Source organism: Carassius auratus, unplaced genomic scaffold, assembly GCF_003368295.1.
Source record: "Carassius auratus strain Wakin unplaced genomic scaffold, ASM336829v1 scaf_tig00017303, whole genome shotgun sequence".
Lineage (NCBI taxonomy): Eukaryota > Metazoa > Chordata > Actinopteri > Cypriniformes > Cyprinidae > Carassius > Carassius auratus.
Genome location: NW_020524770.1, coordinates 1 through 24,190, shown reverse-complemented (window position 1 = coordinate 24,190; position 24,190 = coordinate 1). Strand labels below are relative to the sequence as shown.

The 24,190-nt window shown below is 36.3% G+C and overlaps 1 protein-coding gene across 1 annotated transcript; it reads left to right on the top strand.

Moving 5' to 3' along the window:
- LOC113075619 (paxillin-like) lies at nt 1–20,707 on the top strand. Its single transcript, XM_026248301.1, has 4 exons — nt 1–177; nt 19,049–19,254; nt 20,217–20,424; nt 20,511–20,707. Exons 1-4 carry the CDS (start codon nt 165–167, stop codon nt 20,705–20,707), a joined length of 624 nt encoding a protein of 207 aa, XP_026104086.1. The 5' UTR covers nt 1–164.
- The last annotated feature ends 3,483 nt before the right edge of the window (nt 20,708–24,190 follow it).

Sequence of the window (24,190 nt, the reverse complement as noted above, 5' to 3'; positions counted from 1 at the left end):
CTGCGTGTGCTCGACTCACCAGTCACCACGGGCTCGCGCAGCTCGTGCACTTGAGTTGAAAACTTCTCCGCGCGATTGCGGAGCGCACACGAGACGCGAACCAGAGCCAGAGCGGTAAATCACGGACTCCTGCTCCCGTTCTCGAACCAGAACCACCGCGAAACATGGATGATTTAGGTGAGTGTGAGTCGCTTTGACGTTTGACATCAGATAATCGCGAAAGGAGCAGTTCGACGCGACGCTAGAGCGCTGGATTGACACTGTAGAAGCGGATGGAGCGCGTTGCTGCTGCCAACGTCAGCGCGCGTCGATGCTCGACTACTGCAGCATGCTGAAAAACACACGCTCGCGCTTCTGGACGGCTGTTTAAAGCTGCTTGACGCACTCTGTTCATGTGTGTCCAGCTGTTTTGCTGTTGTGTTGATGCTGCAGTGTAGCAGGAGTCCGACTGATTCATTCTTTACAGCTGCTTCCTTTGCAACACTATGTGATTAATACCAGAGCATTGCTAGAGCAAAACCGCTTTGAGCTTTATATTTGTCTCTAAATGCAGACGTGTAGAGCACACATTTGTTGCTAATTATTGTGCATAGTTCCTCTCTGGTTGATTTGCAAGGCAGCTTCTGAAATGTGTCAACAAAACATCAATGTGTCATTTTGCACCCAACCTCCCAACTTCACAAAAATGCACCTAAAACTTTCTGTTGGGTTTGTGCATTTGATTTCACTGGCTTTAATGGACACTTTCATTACAAAATAATCAATAAGAGTAGTAGTTGTTATTGTTGACAGTTAACTAGTATTGGCACACTGTAATAGAGTTGATCCCATAATCTTGTGCTTGGTGTTGTAACTTCTTGACTTGTAGCCCAGGGCAATGAGAAAATGAGCTTCAGCCTAATCTAACTAATCTCAATATTACTGCCTTGAGGCTGTTGAGTGGAGTTTTCATGAGTGGCACGTTGTTTAGTGAAGTTATTTTCGTTCATCTCTGACGACGAGACGCAGGCATTGGTTTCGCTCAGAGAGTTTAGACATTAATGTGGGCGAGCAGGGTCAGAAATTAACCAGGTCTGGGGGCTGAAATACCAAAGTGAACATAACAACATCTTCTTAGATGTGGTGCATTCCTCTTTTAAGTGGATATTTTGGGGACATTTGATAAATTGAATTACATTTTTATCTAGACTGGTCTAGTATTGACTTTAGTGCCATAGCTGTCAGTTATTTGCGTTAACTTTGTTAGAAATGAGTTTGAGATGAGTTAGTTTGACATTTATGAATGGCACAATGGAAAAATGAATTCCAGGGGGTGAAAACTGTCCTTTAATTAAGTCCATTTCTGATGCTGCATGCATAACCAGTTAACACATACGGTATTTAGTGTTGTACTTAAACTTTACACTTAGATTAGACTGTTGTATCTTAGAACAGTCTCTCATTGGGGGTTTAAAGCATGTGTGTATGAGATTTATATCATAGCCTGTGAAAACACTAGCAAGACGCCTTTATTGCTGAAAAATTCCTATTTAAAAGATTTGAAGATCTGCACTAATGTCTTATTAAATCAAATATACATTTTCTTTAGGTTTAGCTTAACTAGATAGGTGTTTACTCTTTTTATCTGGGCTGCATGTAGATGTAGCTGTTGTCTCATTTTCAGTGTGTTTGACTATAAAAGGATTGTGTCATTTTGACATTAAAAAGTCTAACTGCGAAATGACTCAAGATGCTGGGCCAAAGCCTCAGTCTTTCAAACACTCAAACCTATTTTTAGCGATGATATGGTAGTGACATCCTGACAGCGCTTTAGTGTCCGCCTTGTTGTAAACCGTCTGTTCTCTTACTGATCATAGGAGCCTTCTATAGTCTCTAATGCAGATTGGCATAAATGGGGCACAAATAAGATTTTACTTGATTATACTTTTTGGGCCATTCTGTGCCAAATCATCTGAATTTCAGAAACTTCCCAGGCTAAAATGTAGGGGTTTGTTGATAATTACAATGTACTATTAAACAGTTTACTCATGGAGGCACATAAAAATCCCAATATTTCTGGAACTGAACCATATTGGGCCTTAAAAATTAAGACACCAAAATCAAAATGTGTTAAGAAACAGCATCCAAATGGATATTGAGGTAGTTTTAATATCTCTTGAGTTGCAAGCATTCAAAGTTAAAATAATTTTTCCTCTCTTGTAATTTGACTGGTGAAAATTGTCATTTTGACTCTCCTCTGCAAAATAGTGGAATATTATGCAAATATATATCCGTGACATTTACTATTTTGCCTTTCATTACTATTTATGTTTGACTTTCTTCAGTAAAAAAATAAATAAATATTAACAAAATAAAAAATTGTAGCCAGAAAGTTTCTGAAATGTGGTTTATTTGACATGGAATGACTCTGTTTCACTATAAATATTTGTGTACAATTGAATAATTTAATAATTGAGCGACATTGAAATCCCAATATCTCTGGAAACTAACCACATAGGGTCTTAAAATGAAATGAAGGCACCAAAATATAAGTTTAAGAACCAAAATCCAAAAGGATATTGAGATATCTTTAATACTTCTTGAGTTACAAGCATTCTAACTTTGGAAAAACAAACACAAAAAGTGCTTTTCCCCATTTCGTAATGCATATAATGCAACAAGGATTGCTAAAGTCGGCTGATTTTATTAATAGACATCCCAATCTCTGTGTAAAAATAATGATGCTGCCATCTTTCTAAAGTCATTTTCCCCCTCCTGTAATTTGGTTCCAAATCTTCAGGTGAAAGTTGTCATTATTATTATTGTCAAAATAGTGGATTACTAATTTTCAACAATGACATTTAATATTTTGTCTGTCATCTTTATTTATGTAGACTGGCATCACAATCTGATTCCAAAACCATTTCTAGTGCATCTCTGAACAAATACTCAGCAGCAATATAGATGTGCAGATCTTTGTTGTTGAGTTCAGTGGTTTTTGTTCTATGCAAATTGTGCAAAATAAGACTCAAATATGCATGAAGAAAGTGCACAGTGCACTTTTATCTCATAAGGCCTCGTTGACTGTGTCCTAAATGGCACACAGACAGTGGTTTCTTTATCTTCCGCGGGAGGAGCGTAGATCCAGACAGACATTGAGATCACAGGTGTGAGCATTTTTTTATTTTTTTATGCAGGCCTCTCCTGAAACCATAAACCTCTATTGTGGGCTATGGAGGAGCGCTTGAACCTAAAAAACCTGTACTCCAGCATCCTTTTCAGTGTATTGTGTCTTGAGACAGTAAATGTGACATTCTTAAATCAATAAACCTGTCCGTATGTGTCTCTTAGTGTAAAGAAATCTGATTCATTGTAGCAAATCAGATTACACTACCATTCAAACGTTTGAAGTCTTAAATAATTTTTAAAGAAGTCTCATATACTCATCAAGGCTGTATTTATTTGATCAGAAATACAGTAATGGTGTGAAATGTTGTTTTAATTTAAATTAACTGTGTTCCATTTGAATACATTTAAAAATAGTGGTTGACCGATATATCGCAAAGCCCAATATATCGGCCGATATTTGTCATTTTTCAAATATCGGCATCATCCGATAAGTTTTTAAGCTTGGCCGATGTGTTTTATTTTGATGGCACTGAGAGCGGTAATGCTAAGTGCACACAGTGTTCACACTCTCTCTCTCTCTTGTTTGTCGTCATCATGCATTTTTATCCAGTATAATCACGTGTTCTCTGTGTGATGGTCAGTCAGTGTGAAAAGAATGCTCTAAACTCTATTATACTGCACTTTATGCATTTGCCCACTGTCAGTTTCATGTCATTTTCACTGTGTGCTGTATGTAAAATAGGGCTGCACGATGTGTCGTTTAAGCATCGATATCGCGATGTACGAATCCACGATAGTCACATCGCAGGATGTGTGATGTAGGCTATCGTAGTTGATCCGTTATTCATTAACTGTATGGGTGAGCTGCTCCCAGGCCCTTAACAAATGTGATTCGCTGGATTAATTGCACATCTTAACCATCATAGAGTGAAAGTTTTGACAGGGCAGAGAGAGCGAGAGAGAGACGATGGTGTCGATGTTTAAATCATTTAAAATGACAATGTAAATGTGCTCACCCCATTTTTGTTAGTAAGAAAAAATTTGATTAGATTTCATATCGCAATATATATCGCAGAAAAATACAATATCGCAATGTCATTTTTTTCCCAATATCGTGCAGTCTTAATGTAAAATGTGTGTTTTATCACTTTATTTGAAAAATATGATTCCCAAAGCACACAAACTTCCCAGAAAACCGTGTGCCCTGTTGGTTACAGTGCTTACTTTCTTTTTAATTATATTTTTATTAAATATTTATTTATTTGTGAAAAAATACTGTCATCTAAAGAATAAGTGTGTTCTTTTACACATTTATTTTTTAATCCATTGTCAAATTATTTCATATTTCTTAAATATTAATAATAATCATTAAATATTAAAAATAATAATTTCAGCTTTATATCGGCTATCGGCCTCCTTGCGTTCCAAGATATCAGCATCGGCTGTCATAAGACACATATCGGTCAACCAGTATTTAAAAATATAATTTATTCCTGTGATCAAAGCTGTATTTTCGGCATCATTCCTCCAGTCTTCAGTGTCACATGATCTTCAGAAATCATTCTAATATACTAATTAGCTGTTCAAGAAATGTTTCTGATTATTATTAATGTTGAAAACATCTTAATATTTTTTTTGGAAACCATGATCCTTTTTTTTTCGGGAATTATTTGATAATAAGAACGTTCAAAAGAACAGCATTTTTCTGAAATGGAATCTTTATAATGATATAAATGTATTTCCTGTCAATTTTATAAATCCTTGCTGTATTGCTATTCATTTTTAAAAATACTGAACCCAAACATTTAAACAGTAATGCATGTACATTAGCCTAAGTGTACATTACATTTCACAGCAACTTACTAAATAAATAACTAAAAGCCATAAAACACACGAGAGCTGAAAGAGTGCTGAGCTTCTGCTGTTCACTTGTGTTTATGATCACCAGGCAACTGCACAAAAATACAAACGGACAGAATTAGACACACAAGTACTATATTTTCACAGTGTCAAGTGTGTGGTGAAATTTGGACTGATAGTTAATATTGATTGTGTAGTGATAAAGTGCAGAAGATAAATGTAATATGCATCTGGACTGAGATGCATCTAAGATGAGAAATCCATATCTTATTGTTATGACTTTGGAATTGGTTTATTTTTATCAAATTTTTATAAATTGCCTGGGTGTTATTGCTAAAATAGATAGTAATGATGCTGAGAATTCAGCTTTGCATCACAGGCATAAATAATATTTTTAAATATGTTCAAATAGAAAGCATTTATTTAAGCAGACGGGACTTCTTTCAAAGAAAGAAACTTAGTAGTGCACAGTATGTGTCCTAATGTATTCAGGAACCACTGAATATTGTCTGTTCTCATATTGAATATATAATAAAATGCATGAATAAGACATGTGCAGTGTAAATAAGAGTTTATCCAAGTATTAATGGCAAGGAAAGCCCCTTACACTAGAGAGCGATCATGGATGAAGTGTTTCTTGGAGCTTATAATACATTAAAGAATGATTCATGTGACTTTTACATATGCCAGGTGACCTGTTAATAACAACAACAAAAATATTTTAGATTGCAGTATTGCAGAATATTCCTTTTTCGAATTGCCTGAAAAAACGATATTTTTGCGATATATGGGGGTTTTTGTGAAATTGACGAGTTTCCATTAGGCGTATTTTCAAAGTATTTCCACTGTCAAAAATGAATTAAATGTTTGACATCATTACATTTCTTTAAGGCAGTTGCCGCACATTCATTTAACTATTAGAGCACCAAAGTGTCTCCACTGAAGATGCTGTGCCACACAATCACTCTCAAGTGCTCACAGCTAAGCGTTTCACACTTTGGTGGACACACAGTCTTAGTCCAAGCTTGATGATAAAAGTCTGTATGATCAAGGCCTAGATGTTTAACCTGCTCCACCCTTGTGTGCACAAGATGACATTTATCTAAATGATCTGGCGAGAATCAGAAAGGATTGTGTGTTATTAAGTGTGTTATTAAGCTTTCTTTTGCGTCTGTCCTAAACCATTTCAGACGCTGTGTGAGGTTGCTGATGTTCGTAGGGCTAAACTGTGATATTCTGTTGTACATGGTGTGAAATTGTGGTTATAACTCAAGCACATTGGCTCTCAACCATTGAGTTTGCTGCATGCAAAACTGTGGTTTGATGATGTGTTATCTGTGGGTTAAAGGAATAGCTTTAAAAAAAGAAAAAAAAAAGAAAGAAAGTTCCTCATTTACTCACACCCTTGTGTTTTATTTTTATCTGTGAAACACAAAATGTGTTGTTTGGCAGAATGTCCAAGCCTCTCATTTCCATCTGATATAAGTGCACGGTGATCAGGCTTTGAACAGAGAAGAAAGAAAGAAAGAAATCTCAAATTCAGAACAAGCTTCTGAGGAAAAATTAGTCATGACTGTGAGAGACAAGTTTGGAATTGTGAGATCAAAAGTTGCAATTACTAATAATACTATTATAAGCATACAAGTCATATGAAACACTTTAATACATTTTTGTTCCCTTTTTGTGTGGCCTTCTATATAAATCAGCATACATTGTCATTGTATGGAAAACATGGTGAAATGGCTGCATGAACTTCTCTTGGTGACTCTTAGTCACACTGCGAACGCTCTCACAGCGGTTCCTTTTCTGGGAAAGAGTGTTTGGTTGTGATGTGTAAACACTGAGTGTTTGGTGAATGGTAAAAGGCTTTAACCTCTATACACACACACACACACACACATAAACACAGGCTTAATGATGAAATGTACAGGCCCAGACTGTGACATGTTTGTATTTGTATGTGTTTTGGTTTGAGAATGTGATCATTTGATCTTTCTTGTATAGCAAAGTTTATTCTGTAAAAGATACTGTGACTTTCAGACTCAGGTTATCTTGACTTTATCAAGAGTATCACCTGTTTGCAGGACAGATACGCTCACATCATAGCTGAACACTTTCTCACAGCTGAAAGCTTATCTGGTCTTGTCTTGAAGATACCACATTCAGTGTTGTTGTGATACACAATAGGTTTTGCTATTGAGATGCCATGCCATGTTGTAAGGCAAGATAGATTAAGTAGAAAAAAACGTTTTTATCTCCTTTATTATTAAATTTATTTGGCCCTTAACATGTTGTATTTTCTCTTTAAATATTATATTTATTTTATTTATTAATTTGTTTTTGTATTTCTGTTTATTATATTTATTTTTTTAAATAAATGATATTTTAAGGAAATTGCTTAATATTATATTTTAGGGAAAAAAGTACATATAATATCAAAGGAGCAAAAATAAATATAACATTTAAGAAGAAACAAATATATTAGGATAAAAATAAATATAATATACATTTTTAATAATATTTTAATATATTATAAATTAAACTTTAAGTTTTACATACATTTATTTTTTATTCTTTTAATATTTGATTTATTTCCTCTATAAATATGTCCTTAAATATTATAAATAAGTTCTTTTTTTTTTTTCTTGTTTGCTCTGTGCAGAATATAGTTGGAAATTCTTTCTTTAGTGAACAAATCTCCATTCCTTCATTTTTTTTTTTTCATAAGGCTACATTTCTATTAGTCATTCGAAATAAAATGAATCTCATCCGCAGACAGCACATGTTGTAAATCTCTTATAACCATGTTAGATAAACAAGTCCTGCTGTCAGGTTAATTACTGGGCTACTCTGTAAATGCTTACTATACCCTGAATTGGCTGTGTGTTGTCCCTGACTCAATCTAAGAGATGCATTTGGCAGGACGATCAGAGGCATTCTGGATGAGTCTAAACAGGCCAAAACATCTGAGGAATTCCCAGCACACCTTTCTGCCCATCAGATAGAGAGACGGAGGGATGGGGAGGGTGAGAGAGAAAGAGCTCATGGGAGAACGGCTGGATGCAGGAATGTTAAGTAAAGACTTGCACATTTATTCTCCTCTGCTTCTCTCATTGGAAGTACAGTAACTCTCATGTCACATGTTTTTATGGGTGATGCCTGCACGTATCTTCTCTGATTAGGCTTTGAATCCAGGCATGTCGTGACCAAGACTGTGTAGCATGTTATTTTTATTTAATTTTTTTTGCATGGATCCCATAGGGCTGTGCAAAAAATCGAATGCGATTTTCATGCGCATGTCATCAGTAAAGATGCTCCTGTGATTAGAAGTATATCTCCAGCACGTGTGTTCAGATCAGGGTTGCCAGGTTTTCACAACAAATCCTGCCCAGTTGCTTCTTAAAACTAGTCCAAAACTAGCCCAATCGCGTTTCCAGGAGGTTCCCCGATAAAAATTGCTTCCCGGGGTTAAAATATACATTTTTTGGAAGGGTTGCCTTGGTAAAATTCACATTTTAGTGGCTAAATATCACGTTATTTGTATTGGGGTTGCTTCAAACTGCGGAGATGAAGAACAATCGCAGACTTGGCAACACTGGTTCAGGTGGAGCGGCAGTTACTACACAGAGCCGTAGTCTACCGACAACTAACAAAATCGTTCTCAAAATCGCGATTTTAACATCGATGTTGTGTAGATTGTCAGTCAATTACGGCTCGGTGTAGTAAATGCCAACCAGTGTTGCCAATTCTGTTTTTGTTTTTCATATCCGCAGGTCACAGCGACCCCAATACAAATAACGTGATATTTAACCCCTAAAATGCGAATGTTACCAAGGCAACCCTGCTAAAAAACTTATATTTTAACCCCGGGAAGCAATTTTTATCGGGGAACCTCCTGTAAGCGCGATTGAACTAGTTTTGAGAAGCAGGATTTGTTGTGAAAACCTGGCAACCATGATCTGAACGCACGTGCTGGAGATATACTTCTAATTAAAGGAGCGTCTTTACTGATGAGATGTGCATGAAAATCCCATTCGATTTTTTGCACAGCCCTAGGATCCCATGGGTTGCAGGTGGTTTTGATTGAGATAGTTTGGGCCTGTGGTTTTGTTTTCTCTCAGATACACCTGTACATGGCAGCTGGAACAATAACTACTTCACATGCTCTTATATCTGTAATTTTATTTCTTATTTTTTGTTGTATGGTTTATTTATTATTTTATTTTCATATTTCTTATATAATTTAATTTCATATATATTTTTTTTTCTTCTATTTTATTAGTTTTTTTTATTCCGTTTGAATCATATTTTTTTCATTTATCTTTTTTATTTTTTATTTTATTTTATAATCTTTTACTATTTATTTTATATAATTTTTATTTTATTTTTATTTTTTAATTTAATTAAAATTATTATAACAACTTTTTAATAATTTTGTTATTTGTTAAAGAAAATGTCTAATAAGTCATTTAAGTACGATTTGAACCATGCTAATGCACTTCTATTAATACCAGCAAAGTTTTCTAGTCTTTTCAAGAGAATGTTGTGGTCAGTAGTGTCGAACGCAGCATACAATTCAATAGCTACTAACTAAACTAGACTAAAACTGTGTCTCTGTGTGTGTTCACTTCCTCCATACGACCACATATGTTTTGACTTCACATCTGTGTCATCAGCTGTGTTGATTCATCATTGGGTTATGGTTAATTTCAAGTTCATTTGACCACAAGTTACACAAATGTACTGTAGCCTGCAGCAGATTCGCCTCATGAGAAGGCTATCATTTTAGATTAAATGTGACTAATACTCTCAGGTTATTAATGAGATGGTCCGCTAGAATAAATAGCAGTTTGATAATGATACTGGACTGCTGCTCTCTCTTTCTGTCTGTCTGTTTGACTCCGAGCTGGTAATTGGTCCCACATGGCGTCTCTCTGACAGAATCATAATTAAAAAAAGCACACAGCCTTAAATATAGAGGAGCCAGAGGACACGATCTCCACCGAGGAACAGCACTTTCTCATCTCTTTCAGTCTCTTTAAGTAGCATTTAAGTAATTAACAGGACATTGTTTAATGTTTGCTCATTTAAAATGTCAAGTATAGTTTATTGTGATATAAATATCTAACAATATGTTTTTTTATTCTTAAGGGCATTATAATTAATAAAAATGATTGCTGGATATACACACACGCGCACACCCACATATATGGAAACATATAGGCAGCAATATAACTTTTGAAATGTAATATGCAAAATGGCGATGTATTTCTGTATTTAAATTTACAATTTCCCACACATGTGCAACGGTTACTGCAAAATGAAAACTATATAATTTACATTTGACAGTTCAGTTCTAATTTGTCAATTGAATACATATTTTAACGCTTTAAGTTGCAACATGTAAATGTATTACATTTACATTTATTCATTTAACTGACGCTTTTATCCAAAGCGACTTACAATTGCTATATATGTCAGAGGTCGCACGCCTCCGGAGCAACTCGGGGTTAAGTGTCTTGCTCATGGACACATTGGTGTCTCACAGTGGATTCGAACCCGGGTCTCCCACACCACGGACGTGTGTCTTATCCACTGCGCAGACCACATGGCCATCCAAATGGCCTTTACAAGATGCTTCACATTCACACTCACTCACACACTGACTGCGGTGTCAGCCATTCAAGGCTCCATCCAGCTCGTCGAGAGCAGCTGGGGTTAGGTGTCTTGCTCAAGGACACCTTGACACTTGGTCAGGTGGAGCCGGGGATTGAACCACCAACCTTCCGGTTTGTAGACAACCTTGAATTTCAAAATGCATTGTGAGCCGAAGGTATTGCAAAAAGCTTGCAAAGTGGTCATTTAAAATGTCTTTAATTTCTCTTAAATGCTTTGAAGTTTACACTTAAGATGTTTAAATTGCATGCAATGAATGTAAGCCCCCACCCTGTCAATCATTACATCAAGTCAGGGCTTTTGTTGCGTTGTCTGGGGTATTTTGAGAAAATTGGTAGCAAATGCACGATAATATAATGCATTCATTGTGAATAGAAGCATCAGTTTTTTTTATAAGCAGTTTCAAAACTCTGCTTCATGTCTGGTGTTGGTGTTTTCGTGGTATTTATCCTTGTCAGTCATTTCATTGCCTCACTATGTTTGCTCTGTTGTGATGGAAAAACAGATTGTGTCATTTCTTACAATACTCTTCCTCATTCTTGCAGGGTTGACATCAGTGTCACATGTCAAGAACAGAACACTCGAGAATTCTGAGTTATTAATGCTTTACTCCCTCAGATCTCTCAGGTTTTACAGCGTGGGATGTATTTCATCGGCTCTTCGTGGCAGGTTTAGTACTGGAGGCTCTTATTTTAGCGCGGGGGTCTTGGGTCTCCCTCCTTGGCTTGACCACCCTGGTGCTTTCAAACCTGAAGGTCAGGACTTCAGAATTGAGAACCCTATATTTCACTGTCATAATTGACCAACATCAGACTCTTTTGGTTTGATCTGTCTGTGTAGATTGAGTTTCCTGCAATTAAGATTGGAGTGAGTTGTCGGAGTCATTTTTAAGATCGGTTTCTCAGCTCAACTGGTTTATCTCTTCGGGTGCAGAAGGTGTTACCTGAACTTCCACTTTTTGGCAATAAAGGGACAAATGTATATATATATGAGAATGGAACTGAATGGATTATGAAATGGGTAATAATAAGGAGCCCTCAAGGCAAAGAGATAGCAGGTCTTGGTCCCTAGATTCATATTTCCGGCTGTGTTTACTCCTGCTAGACTCTAGAATCTAGATTTATTGACCTACAGCATATAAATATGCTGGATTGTGAAATGGCGTGTTAGAAAATAGTTTGGGCTTCTATTATTTATTTTTTTGCAATGCGTAATCACTGTTTTCCACCAATAATCCCAGTCCAATGAACGAGTCCTTCTTTTCCTACCACTGTCTGAATGTTTTATAGACGTTCGTGCTAGAGGAGGTTGGGTCAGGGTGAAGTTATGCTGCAGTTATATCTGCATCTGTGTATTTTAGTGTAACTTGTCAAAATATAAGTAACTCAAAGCAAACTGTTCTCCCTGGGACGTGGTCATTTTTTAGGAATGATTGAAAATCGCTTTATTGGGTATTTATTTGTAATGATGAAATGTTCAATTTAATTTATTTCATATTCTTTCAGTTGCATTAAATGGCTGATATCACAAAAAATATTATGTCACAAAATTTTGTTTAATTGTAACAGTTTACATCACCATAAATTTATTTGTGGTGTTTTATTTCGTCTTAATTGTAAAAAAAAAAAAAAAAATGACGTACAGTATTAGAAAGTTACAATAAGAAAGACATAACTAAACTAGTACTTACCAAGTGATTTAGGGACAGTCTATTTGTCTGTTTATTTAACAGAAGCAATTATAAAATACAGAAATAATTTCTTTATCGCTGTGACGTTAATACATTTTAAGTAGTACTGTACTGGATGTGTGGATATATTTACATACTGTAATACAGATAGACTCTTTATTTCGTGGCCAGGATATGAATCATCCTACCGTGCATCCCTACTTCAAAATTATTTTGCCAAAGCTAAAAATCATCATATTGTTTGGTTAAAAAGCTCCCTTAGCAAAATCATAAAGCTAACTAAAGGGTATTTTCAGATCTTTATTTTGTTTAAACGTTAACAACTTTCTCCTTCAATCCTACATATACGTTGGTAAAAATAATCTTGAGCCATGCATTTATAATAACTTGATCTTTTAGAAGGATATGCAGAGGTTTGTCTAAATCCAGGATTGCAAATTCTGCATTTCAGAAGGGTGGAAAACCTTTGAGATATTAAACATTCAGTGTGATTTTATTTTTATTATGAGTTAATTTCAAGGATATTTAAATTTTCTATTTCATTACCCTTTTATGAAAAGCACATTTGTAAGGATGTAACGATTAACTGCTAGCTGGTTGAAAATCAGTTATAATACGTGCCGATTCAAATCGGTTGAGATGCTAAACAAATCGCAATTCAATTAGGGATAGGAGTTATGCCTACCCTATGCCTGAAGGGAACTTACTGTCTTTAGAAAAGTTTAGATGGTATTTTTTTTTTTTCATCTTGCCTCTTTATAATGCATATTAAAGTTCATAAGTGCAGCGCTGCTTTGTTTACAGCGGAAACCAAGGAAACGCTATAAGTGCCACCTGCTGGCAGGGAGTGAATCTGCATCTCATTCAGCTCGTCTACAGCTTCTGTTACATGGAAATATTTTTTATCTATAGTTTCACAAAACGGAAGTCAAACCATTATGTTTTTGCTTCAGAATTTCGAAATTCTACATATGTTTGGATCATGATTAAAATGAAGTGATTCTAATTTTTGTCTAATTTTAAATGGAAAGAGCACAGACAAAGCCTTATTTTGTTTATATGTATAGATTTATTTTATTTGTATTACTTATTTATTTGATTTGGGGCTTGTTTTTAGCCAAAGCGACTACAAATGAGGACAATATAAGCAATCAAAACCAACAAAAGAGTAATAATATGCAAGTGCTATATTAGTATATAATTATAGCTATATTTCAGTTTCACAAAGAAATGTACAGCATTTTGTCAAAGCAATAATAAAAGGACACATTTAATTCATAATTTGTTATATATATCACTTTGTAAAAAAAAAAAAAAAAAACTGAATTGAATTGTGAGTTGAGTGAATCGTTACATCCCTACACCTTTGATTAGCTAGATCAAGATACCATTATAATGGCCTACATTTTTGACCATGTGGGCCATAGCAGGGTTTCTGCAGGTCTTAAAAAGTCTTAATTTGCCCTTCCACAAATTAAGGCCTTAAAGGGTTTTAAATTGAAACAGAAAGCCTTAAATTCATAGTCATGACATTAAATGTTGCATGCACCAAAAAAAAAAAAAACTCATTTCATTTTGATCTGATTCATTTTGAATTTTTTTTTTTTATTTGAGTTGATGAATGTTCAACTTTGGGTAAAATGCAGCGTACATCATTGTCACTTTTTGGTCAGCTAACCAATCACAGTGGAGAAGGGGCGGGACTAATACCACATCGACCAACCGTTACGCCCTGCTTGTACTACAACTGAACAACAATGGAGAAGATAATTTATAAGCTTTGAAGTTTTGCTGATATAAGACATTTACATTTAGAGACCATACTCACGTACTGTGTTCCATTTTTTTTTCATAAATTTTCTTTGTTGGTCTTGAAACCCTGAATAGTGTTTCATGACGACCGATCCTTATTGACCTGATTTTTACAGAAAATCATAACTGATTTAGGGTGAACTGTCCTTCTTTTGAAGCTGAGCAGAGATCGTCTGATGCCTGTTCAGTGATGAAAGATGTTTAAATCAGCCACATCCTGCATCATCTTTCGAAGGAATAACGGTCCTTTGCTCGCTCTTGCAGGCTTTCCAGAATAACTTTCTTCCTAGATAACGTCTAGGAATGTTTAGCCCTGTAGTGTTTTTTTGTAGACCTTAAAACGTGGTCATATATGGGTTTGCATAGTGTCTATAGCTTGTAAACCAAACCCCTTGAGAGAAAGCGTTATCTAGCGAACTGACGGCTGTATACATAATTGAGCCTAGAGGAATGTTTGAATGCTTTGGAATGGGAACTACCCTTCCTTTCCTCATCCCACTCCAGACTTTTCCGGATCCTGTGCTTGATTCCTTCGGGTGCGGTTCCTTTTTTTGTTCCACAATGGACGGAGAAACTTCATTACTTTTAGCAGTTGAGGAGATTGAGAAGGTTTTATGGGAATTCGACATGAAGGATTTCATACCAGAATTTGGACTGGCCCAAGAGCCGATGTCTGAGACCGATATATACGCTTTTCCAGAGAATACGTCACCTGATTCAAGAAATTTGGCACCTGTTTCAGCTTCGGTATCAACTGACCTAGAAGAAATGTTAGAAAAAGAGGTGATTTCTGATTTAGCTGCTGAATCCGTCTTTGTTTCGGCTTTAGAAATCAATTCAGATTCAGTCGCTCCATCTGTAGAAGTGTCCTCATTAACATCCGCTCCTGACCCACATTCAGCCCCAGATTCAGCTCCATTTGAGGCGTCAGACACACACACTGCTCTGGGAACTGAAAAAGCACATGCTGGAGAGTCATTGACAGGTTCTATTGTTCAGTCGGCCGGCACGTCTGATTCAGACGGGACGTACATGATCCCAGACCCGGATTGGGTGAAAGGGGGAGGTAGGATTGGCTCTTTTTGTCCTGTTACTGTGCAGTTAAGTTAATGTATGTATTTATTTCCCAAAATCTCTGTTCGCACACATACGTTTGCAGATATGTGTGGGGTTTCATGTGGACTGTATCATTTTTGAGTTTTGGACACAAGTTAGCCTACCTGAGTACTCAGAAATAACAGATGGCTGATTGTGAAAATGCAATAATTATACGATCAGAATCGTTATTATATTAATTTTTTATTAAAACCTTCAGATATTTCATATCAGTTCAATATCAGCGGTTTAGATTTTTTGATTAGTGTATTAGTGCATCATATACAGTGGATAGGAAAAAAAGAAGAAGAAATGCAGTTATTCTTCCATTTTTTTTATTCATATTTGTCATTATTCATATACTGCAGCAACTTGTATCCTAATTTGGCAGCAGACAGCCAATGTGTCAAAAAAAAAATGTTTTATATATATGTATATATATATATATAGTGCATGTATGAACTGTGTTTTTGTGGCTTTTATGATTTATAATATTATTTATTATTTATAATTATATTTATAATTTATATATTTTATATATTTTAATTCGCTTATGTTTATCAGAAGATAATACTCGTCATAGAAACCTGAAAAATGAGGACATTTAAATTTTTTTAGTTTGCAACCATGCAAATCTTAAAAACATGGAAGTGATTTCTGAAGTGTATCTATGTTTCAGTGACTAGAATTTTTTTTTTTTTTTTGCGGAGTCTCTAAGTGGTATTTTAAAAATTCTTACATCCTTACATAAACAATTTGATAATTTTTTTATGTATGATATATATATATATATATATATATATATATATATATATATATATATATATATATATACATACAAGACATAAAACCTTTTTTGTCAAATGATTTATGATGCTTAATTCTTAAAGGGATAGTTCACGCTAAAAATGACAGTTCTGTCATCATTTATTCACTTTCAAGTTTTTTCCAAACCTTTACCAAACTGATGGTGCCCTTTGACTTCCATAGTATTTTTTATCTATGTGAGTCAATGGCCACCGTCAACAGTTTGGTTACCCGCTTTCTTCAAAATATCATTTTTTTTATGTTCAACAGAAGAAAGAAACTGTTTTAGAACAACTTGAGGGTGAGTAAATAGTAACAGATTGTTATTTTTAGATTAACTATACCTTAAATTGAGATGGATTGCTAATATCAATGAAATGGATCTAAACAGAGAAACAACAGAGACGATTGGAGAGAGAGGGAGAGAGAGAGAGAAATATGGGTTAATGTTTCCTTAGCCACTCCCTCATCAGGCCGAGTGCTGAACAAACAGTCAAGATACGAGCAGATTCAAGTCTCAAAGTCTTCCGGTCCTTGCTGTTGTAAATAATATTCACATTTATTTGGCAAATGGTATAACTGTAGTATCACTGACCGAGTCATTTAGCAAGTTAATCTGTTGGTCTAATGGTAGCAGCGTCTCTCTCTCTCTCTCGCTTGACCAGATTGGTGACCTGTACAGAGCTGCAGGCAGGTTATATACCGCAGCATTTTTAGTACGTGGTCTGCGGAGGGGAAGTTAAAGTTAGCACCTGTTGAAAAACAGCCGCTCGCCCTCCCTTGCCTCGGATGACTCCACAGTCCCTGCTACTGAACGCAGAAGAGTCTCCGATACTTGTCCCGTCTCAAAGTGCTCCGTTTTCCCTTTCTTCTCTCTTCTCCTCTTCTGTCTAGATGGTTCTGTCTCTCTTTGATATTCCATCCTTTTCCTATCTGTTTTTTTCCACTCCTTGCCGTAGCTCCTCCCGTCTGAGATAAAGTGCGAAGGTAAGGACTCGGAGCTCAGCAGGGTGTTTCTGTCTGTCCCAACACACTGTAAGTAACCAGCTTCACTCCGTTCCTGTTCTTTGTATTCACTTGGTTGTTCCTTTGGGATTGTGGCTTCATGTGTTTGTGGCTGTAATGGTGATTTTGGGGATCGGCTGTTGTTGACGGTTGATATTGTGTGATTTAACAAAGTGTTGTGATTGTGTGGACTGACCAACGTTTACCTGCTTACAGAGGTTGATTGTTGAGTTTGATGTTTTTACTCGTCTTGTGTGAGTCTCTGGACTATAACATGTATGGTTCTAGATAAACCGAACTCCTAACATCTAAATTAATATCACGTGTCTACACTAGGCGTGAGTGGCATGTCGAAGTACATCAAAACTTACAATCAAATCATCACTGACAATCAATGCCTTATTTGACACAAACTCTATATTATTCATGTACTGCACAGAAACTCTAGCTACTTTATTCTTCCCATTTGTCAGATTTTTTTATTTATATCTGAATTAATTGTTCCGTGTTTTGTGCATTATATATTTATACACTGATTTTTTTTCGGAATTATGTTAATATATTTATAAATTAATATACATACTTTGAATATTATTATTTTTTAATTCTTGAATTCACTCCCTCTGAAATTGATAAAATATTTTATCAATTAATTTTGTTATATTTATGAATTAATTTCATCTGGAATTTAATCAGATTTATTTATTTATTAATTTACTGTGCATTATTATATATTTATTAATTTGCTCTGACATTTTTGCATTATATATTTATGAATTTATTTGCTTCTGCGTTATATATTTTTTAATTAATATCCTCTGAATATTAAATGTAATATTTATGAATAATTTACTCTAGATTTTGATACATTTCTGAATTTATTTTCTCTAAATTATATACATTATATGAATTCACTTGCTCAGAATTTTATGAGTTAAATGCTTGTAAATAATTTTTTTCTGAGTTGAATTTTATGCATTTTATATTTATAAATTAATTTGCTCTGAATTGTGTTAGTTATGTAATTATGAATTAATATGCTTTAAACTTTATATGTTTTCTATTTGAATATCCTAGGAGCATGATATTTCTGTCTGACTTTTATTCTAAACTTTTTCACACATTATCAATAAAATATGACATCAATCACTTCCTGTATGGATGTGGTGTGACACACTTGGTAGCAAAGATGATGATGCAACTGTGCTCTAAAGGTGCCTTATCTTAGAAGAAGTTGCTAAGTGAAGGACTTTTAAACCAGAGATGTATTGACAGTCACTTTTAGAGCATGTTTTACAAGTTTACCTGATTGTGTTAAGTGCTTTCAGTTCTATTCCTGAGCTTATGGCTTTTGAATGTTGATTTTATGTGTGCATTATGAGGTTTGTCCATTTATGCACATGCATTTTGCGCTGAATCTTACTTCCTGCTGAATCTATGCTGTAGGCATGCTGTTTCAGAGCAGTCTTTACACAAGAGGTTGTCGCTCCCGCCACACCCCGTATGAGTGAAGCCTGTAGTGATTTCACAATCCTGATCATGTGATTCAGGAATTATCCCTCCGATCCAGCTGTGAGAGCCATGTTTTGAACAGCCTTTACAGAGTCAAGTTGAAACAGGGTTATTCAGGAGCAACCTTTTTGATTTCTCATAGATTTATGGTGTTTCTTGCACAAAACCACCCCAGGGAACCTGAATCTGAAGCAAACAGCTGAATACTTGAGGTTATGGATTTAAACAGCCTTATAGGCTTCAGAATTTTTTTGTTGTTGGTTAAAGGTCTCTTGTGAAATCTGTATCATCCACCATACAGAAGTTTGGTGAATAGTAAAAAAAAAAAAAAAAAAAAATGCATTGTCAGTTTTATCTAAAGCTACATTTAGATTGATTTTTAATCGCTCTTTAATACCAGTTGTTACTCGAATCCGGTGTGGCATTAAATAAACATCCAACTCTGAGAATCAAACCATTATTTTGATTCTCTTGTTCTTTTAGATGCTCTTCTTGCGGATTTGGAGTCCACAACCTCCCACATTTCCAAACAAGCTGTTTTTCTGCCAGAAGAGACGCCATATTCTTACCCCAAGAGAAAGGACTCGTATCAGGACGTGTCCTCCCCACCTCCACTAACCTCTCCTCCTGCTCAAACACTGAATGGATCTTGGGTAGAAAAGCCAGAATCAAAGCACTCATCAACCCAGGTAAAATGCACCATCACTTCCTGAAGCGTTTCTTTATCCCCTAGAGCTTTTCTGCTGGTCTTTATATGAGGCTGCTGGTTATCCTTTAACCTTATGACAAATAGCAGAAGCCATCCTGTTCCACATTCAGTCTGTTGTGCCCTCGAGCAAAGCACTTCATCTTCGGTCGCTCCAGAGACTTGTGCCATTTAACCAGGTTCAGCATTTCAAGGTTTCCTGAATGGGGCCATATTATACATATTTGTAGCAGTTAAGTTCGCTTAAAATGTTAATCAAGCATTCTTGGACTAAAAACGGTCATAATTTAGTTTTTTGCAATGGTTCTCCACTCTCTCAGTGACTCTTGAGAAATAATCTGGCTGTTTTTGCAGCTGTACCTTTAAGAGGATTCGATTAGGTGATCTGAGGACGGCTGTGAGAAGCCGAAACACGATGGCTAACAATTTTATAATGAAATAGCCCGGTTTATAAAAGGTTTTTAAATTTTAACCAGGTGACTGCCTTTGGAGTATTATATTGTTGCATTGATTTGTATTATGTCTGTTATAATTAACAGATCAGTTTGGATTAAGTTTTGTCGATATTAAATCTTCAGTGTTATGCAAATATAGGTCTTTATATGTATTTGTTATTAAATGTTTGGCGCTAGACATCAGATCTTTTTGATAGCTTTCATAAAGGTGATGTTTATTTGTTTAAATGCATGTCAAAATAAAGGAATTATTAAAAGCATAGTTCAGTCCCACATGATTTCACTTTTTTAACAATTCTCATGCAACACTTATTATACAAAGCTAAAAAAATAAATAAAAGAAATCCATTAACGTTTTGGAAAGACCGCTTTAAGCATTGCCTTGTTTTACCGTTAAACAAATTTTTTTCTCTTTCTTTTTTGGTAATATTTCCCCCATTTTTGCTTTAGTGCCTTAAAGTAAATCAACTTTATTTTTTCTTTCCTCAAGTCTTTTAGCTCGGCTCCGAAAAGTGCCAGTCCTCGTGTGTCACAATCCGAAGCAGAGCACGTCTATAGTTTCCCGAACAAGCAGAAGACTACTGACCCCCCCGCCGCCGTCATGAGCTCGTCACTGGGCAGTAACCTGTCAGAGCTGGACCGTCTGCTGCTGGAGCTCAACGCCGTACAGCACAGCACACCCTCCTTCCCTACTGAAGGTTAATGGGTTGTTTAACATCAATTCAACATTTTCACACTATGTCAAACACATCCAATAGATGTTTTTCCATGTTGTGTTGCACAGAGGCCTACCAACCCAAACCAGCCAGCAACACCCAGCGCTATGTCCCAGAAAACGGCGTCTCATCAGTAGTGAAAGCACCTCCTCCCAAGTTAGAGAAACCCAAACGCAGTGCACCCGGACGGGGGATAGAGGAAGTCAGACCCAGTGTGGAGAGCCTGCTAAATGAGTTGGAAAGCTCTGTTCCAGCCCCTGCGTAAGCACACTGCTGAAAACATTCATTTCTATATTTGTATATATATATATATATATATATATATATATATCTACATCTATCTATCTATCTATATCTATATATATAGACATATAGATATAGATAGATATATTTGTGTGCATTACCAGTCAGCAGTGTCTTTTTTTAATGTTTTTAAAAATAAGTATTTTTGCTCTCCAAGGCTGCATTTATCAAAAGTAAAAACCGTCATTTCGTGAAAAAATTATTACAATTTAAAGGAACTGTTTTCTACTAAAATGTAATTTATTCCTGTGATCAAAGCTGAATTTCCAAATAAATGCAGCCTTGTTGAACACGTCTTACAAAAACATTAAACATCTGAATTATCCCAAACTTTTGACTGGTAGCGTTTTACCACTTTTTAGTAAATAAATTTGAAAGGTAAAATATTTTATTGATATTTCTTCTCTTAATTTGAGAAAATAGTCCTATGTTTTAATTTATTTTGAGTTTAAATACAACTTTGGATACTTGATTTTCATTGTGGTCTTTTGGACACTCTAGTGTGCAAATGAGTAGAAAAGTTGTGATCAAGTGAAGATTCCTATCTGTGGTTTAGGCCTTTTCTTACATCCCATTTTTAAATGTGAAACATTTACAGAGCCGCCCATCAGGACCAGTGGTTCCTGAGTCGAGGGAAGTTCAGGAAGAGACTCCTGCCCAGCAACAGGCCAGAATCTCTGCCTCCTCAGCGACACGAGAACTTGATGAACTCATGGCTTCACTGTCTGACTTCAAAGTTCAGAGCAATGTAAGTTTTAGAGAAAGTGAGATAAATAACAGTGCTATTCTTCATGTTTCCTATAATTTTCCACTTTGCATTTGCATTACCACACAATAGTAAATTAGTATAAATTAAGTCACACTGATGGAATCGTATATGTGTTTAAAAATCGAAGTGATTAATTAGCAAAATTATTTTGTAGTGCTTATATTCTTATTTATTGGAATATAATCTGTCTTCTGTCAGTTTTAATGAGTTTTCATTGGATTTTCCTTTTTAATGTATTGCAGGGGTATCAGCTACAGTATGTTGTGATTTATTATATGCATGTCTATAAGTGTTGATAATGATAATCCGATCAATCAAGGCTTTTAAAATGAATAAAAGTATATGCCTTAATGAGCGCATGCTCTCATGGGTCAAATATGAAGGTCTTGTTAGAATATCTGTCATGGACACGAGCCGCACTGCGGTCGAAAAGAGAGAATCTGGAATGTTGTGGTTGTGGGTGTCATGTTATATCTGGGAATTCTGGTGATTATATTTGCCTGCAGGTTGGTAAACCAACTTATACTTTGTTACATTGACTAAATAAGCCAAACTTGTTGAGGTATTACATAACGCATTGCATTAGGCCACTGGGTTTTATGCTCTTTTTGTCAATTCATCAGTCTTTCTACTCAAACGCTTTCCTCCTTTTCTTTTTATTGTTGTTGTCTTGCTGTTTATTGTCTAGTCTGGCTCTCTGTCAGTTAAGGAGGACTCGTTATCCACTAAAGAGTCAGAACTTTCCAATATTGTGGTGACTGAGAACCTCACAGTCCCTTCTGTCCCAGTCCCAGAATCAGAGGTATCTGACCGCAGCGCTCCTCCCCACTCTTCCCCTAATTGCTCACCACTTTACTGGAACTCCACATTGTTGAGGAATCTTCAACCGCTGCTCCAGAGTCCAACTCCACGGTGCTCTACACTTCCTCCAAGAACCATTCGGAGAAACTACTGGTAGTTTCTAAACACAAAGAGTACAGCACCTGTGTCTCTTTCATCACCTGAACCATCTGCAAAAACTTCAAGCCTTCTGACATCAAGTTTACATACACGTGAAGTCAGTTCACCCAAGACTGTCGATCCGAAAACCTCAAGTTCAGATTCGGTCACCCAAAGTAGTCCACCTGTGGTACCAAAGGCCTCCTCACCAGCTAGGACTCCAGGGATTCTAGACCAGTGGCTAAAAGCCCCCAGTCCACTCAGGTGATCAAGAGCTCAAATCGAATTGTTTTGATGTGAAAATTCCTAGTCCTGTAACAGTTGCTAAACCTCTAGTCCAGTCGTGTACGAAAGAGCCCATGCCCAGTTACAAGCTTGTTAGAGCAAGCGAAAGTCCAGTCCCTGGAGTCCTTTGCCAAGAGCCCCAAGTCCCCAGCCAGGCGATTACTAGCAAGAGGTCCAGTGCCAAACTACCATTACACTGCCGCCTCCATCCAGTTTCAAACCTAACATTAACTCCGAACCCTTCCAAAGAGAAACCTGAAGAGCTTTGAACCGGGCATGTTTGGGAATAAGCCTTCCTGTGCCCCAAGCATCTCTGGAAGGAAAGCCCTGAGACAAGCTGTTGATGTCCAGGTCTTACCTCCCACCAGAGCAAGGTGAAGTTAGGGTGGAAGGAAGCTCCTGCCTCATCAGGGTGAATGATGACTGATGTTTACCTGGAGGGCACTTACTCGTCACTTGACTCCACAGGATGGCACTAAAGGTGTCACTTGGATGGACGACTCCCTAAACCCACATCGTTACCTGGGGAGGTAGATGTTTCGCTGGACCTTCCACTTCTCCAGCCATCGGCAGTTGAAAGGATCTCCGCTTCTGGACAAGTATGAGGCGCACCAACTCTGTCAGACTGTCTCCAGTTTGCACCCTAAATTTAGCGAGCATGGGCGAAAAGCATGCTGAACCACATACGGCTGTTTATGTTTTCTCAAATACATGAGCCTGATCCTTGGGACAAGGGGCCTGTTGATACCCAATATGAACCTTTCCATCCTGCTTGGATAGACCCGCACCACCATTAGCAAGTTAAATATGCCTCTCAAAAACCTGATACACATATGCAAACATCACATGGTGCTCCTAAAATTGGAGGGATAGTCATTTAATTGGTTTTCTGTTGCATTGCTTTGCATCGTGTGTTTTTGGAAAGGTGGAGAATTCAGTAATCCAAAGTATGTGTGGTGCATGCAGTGGATAATATTCTGTGAAAGGAGTCTTTGCGATGTTCAAATGCATGCCCTGACGTTTCCTCATCAAGGTGTATGGTGCTAAATGGACAACAAGGCTAGGCTTGCTTGTTTCTTTGCAGTTCTGTAGTGGAGTTTCGTTGTGCAGTTGCATTCCATCTTCACTTCTTCTGCATTTCTTCAGGGCACTTGATGCAAGAGATTGTTTTGCCAATTTACAAGTTACTGATTCCATAGTGCCAATAGTTTTGCATGATGAAAATGATTCGCAAGTTGCTAAAGTTGATGTGTGAAATCTAATGAATTAAGTTATTTCTTGATGCATTAAAAATATGCATTGATCTTGAAATATAACTTTTAAATCATATGTTGTGTGTTTGCCAGTAACATTTAAAAAGCTACTTATTTTCTGATTTAAGTAATGTTACAATATCTGGGCAATGTCTGTTCCATCCGAACATTTATTTAAACATTAGAAGTGCATCTAAAA

Bases quoted from the DNA above. Each gene is read 5' to 3' on its own strand.
- LOC113075619 (XM_026248301.1), top strand. The intron at 19,255-20,216 runs GTAAAATGCACC...TCTTTCCTCAAG, and splicing joins CAAAGCACTCATCAACCCAG to TCTTTTAGCTCGGCTCCGAA. The intron at 20,425-20,510 runs GTTAATGGGTTG...TGTGTTGCACAG, and splicing joins ACCCTCCTTCCCTACTGAAG to AGGCCTACCAACCCAAACCA.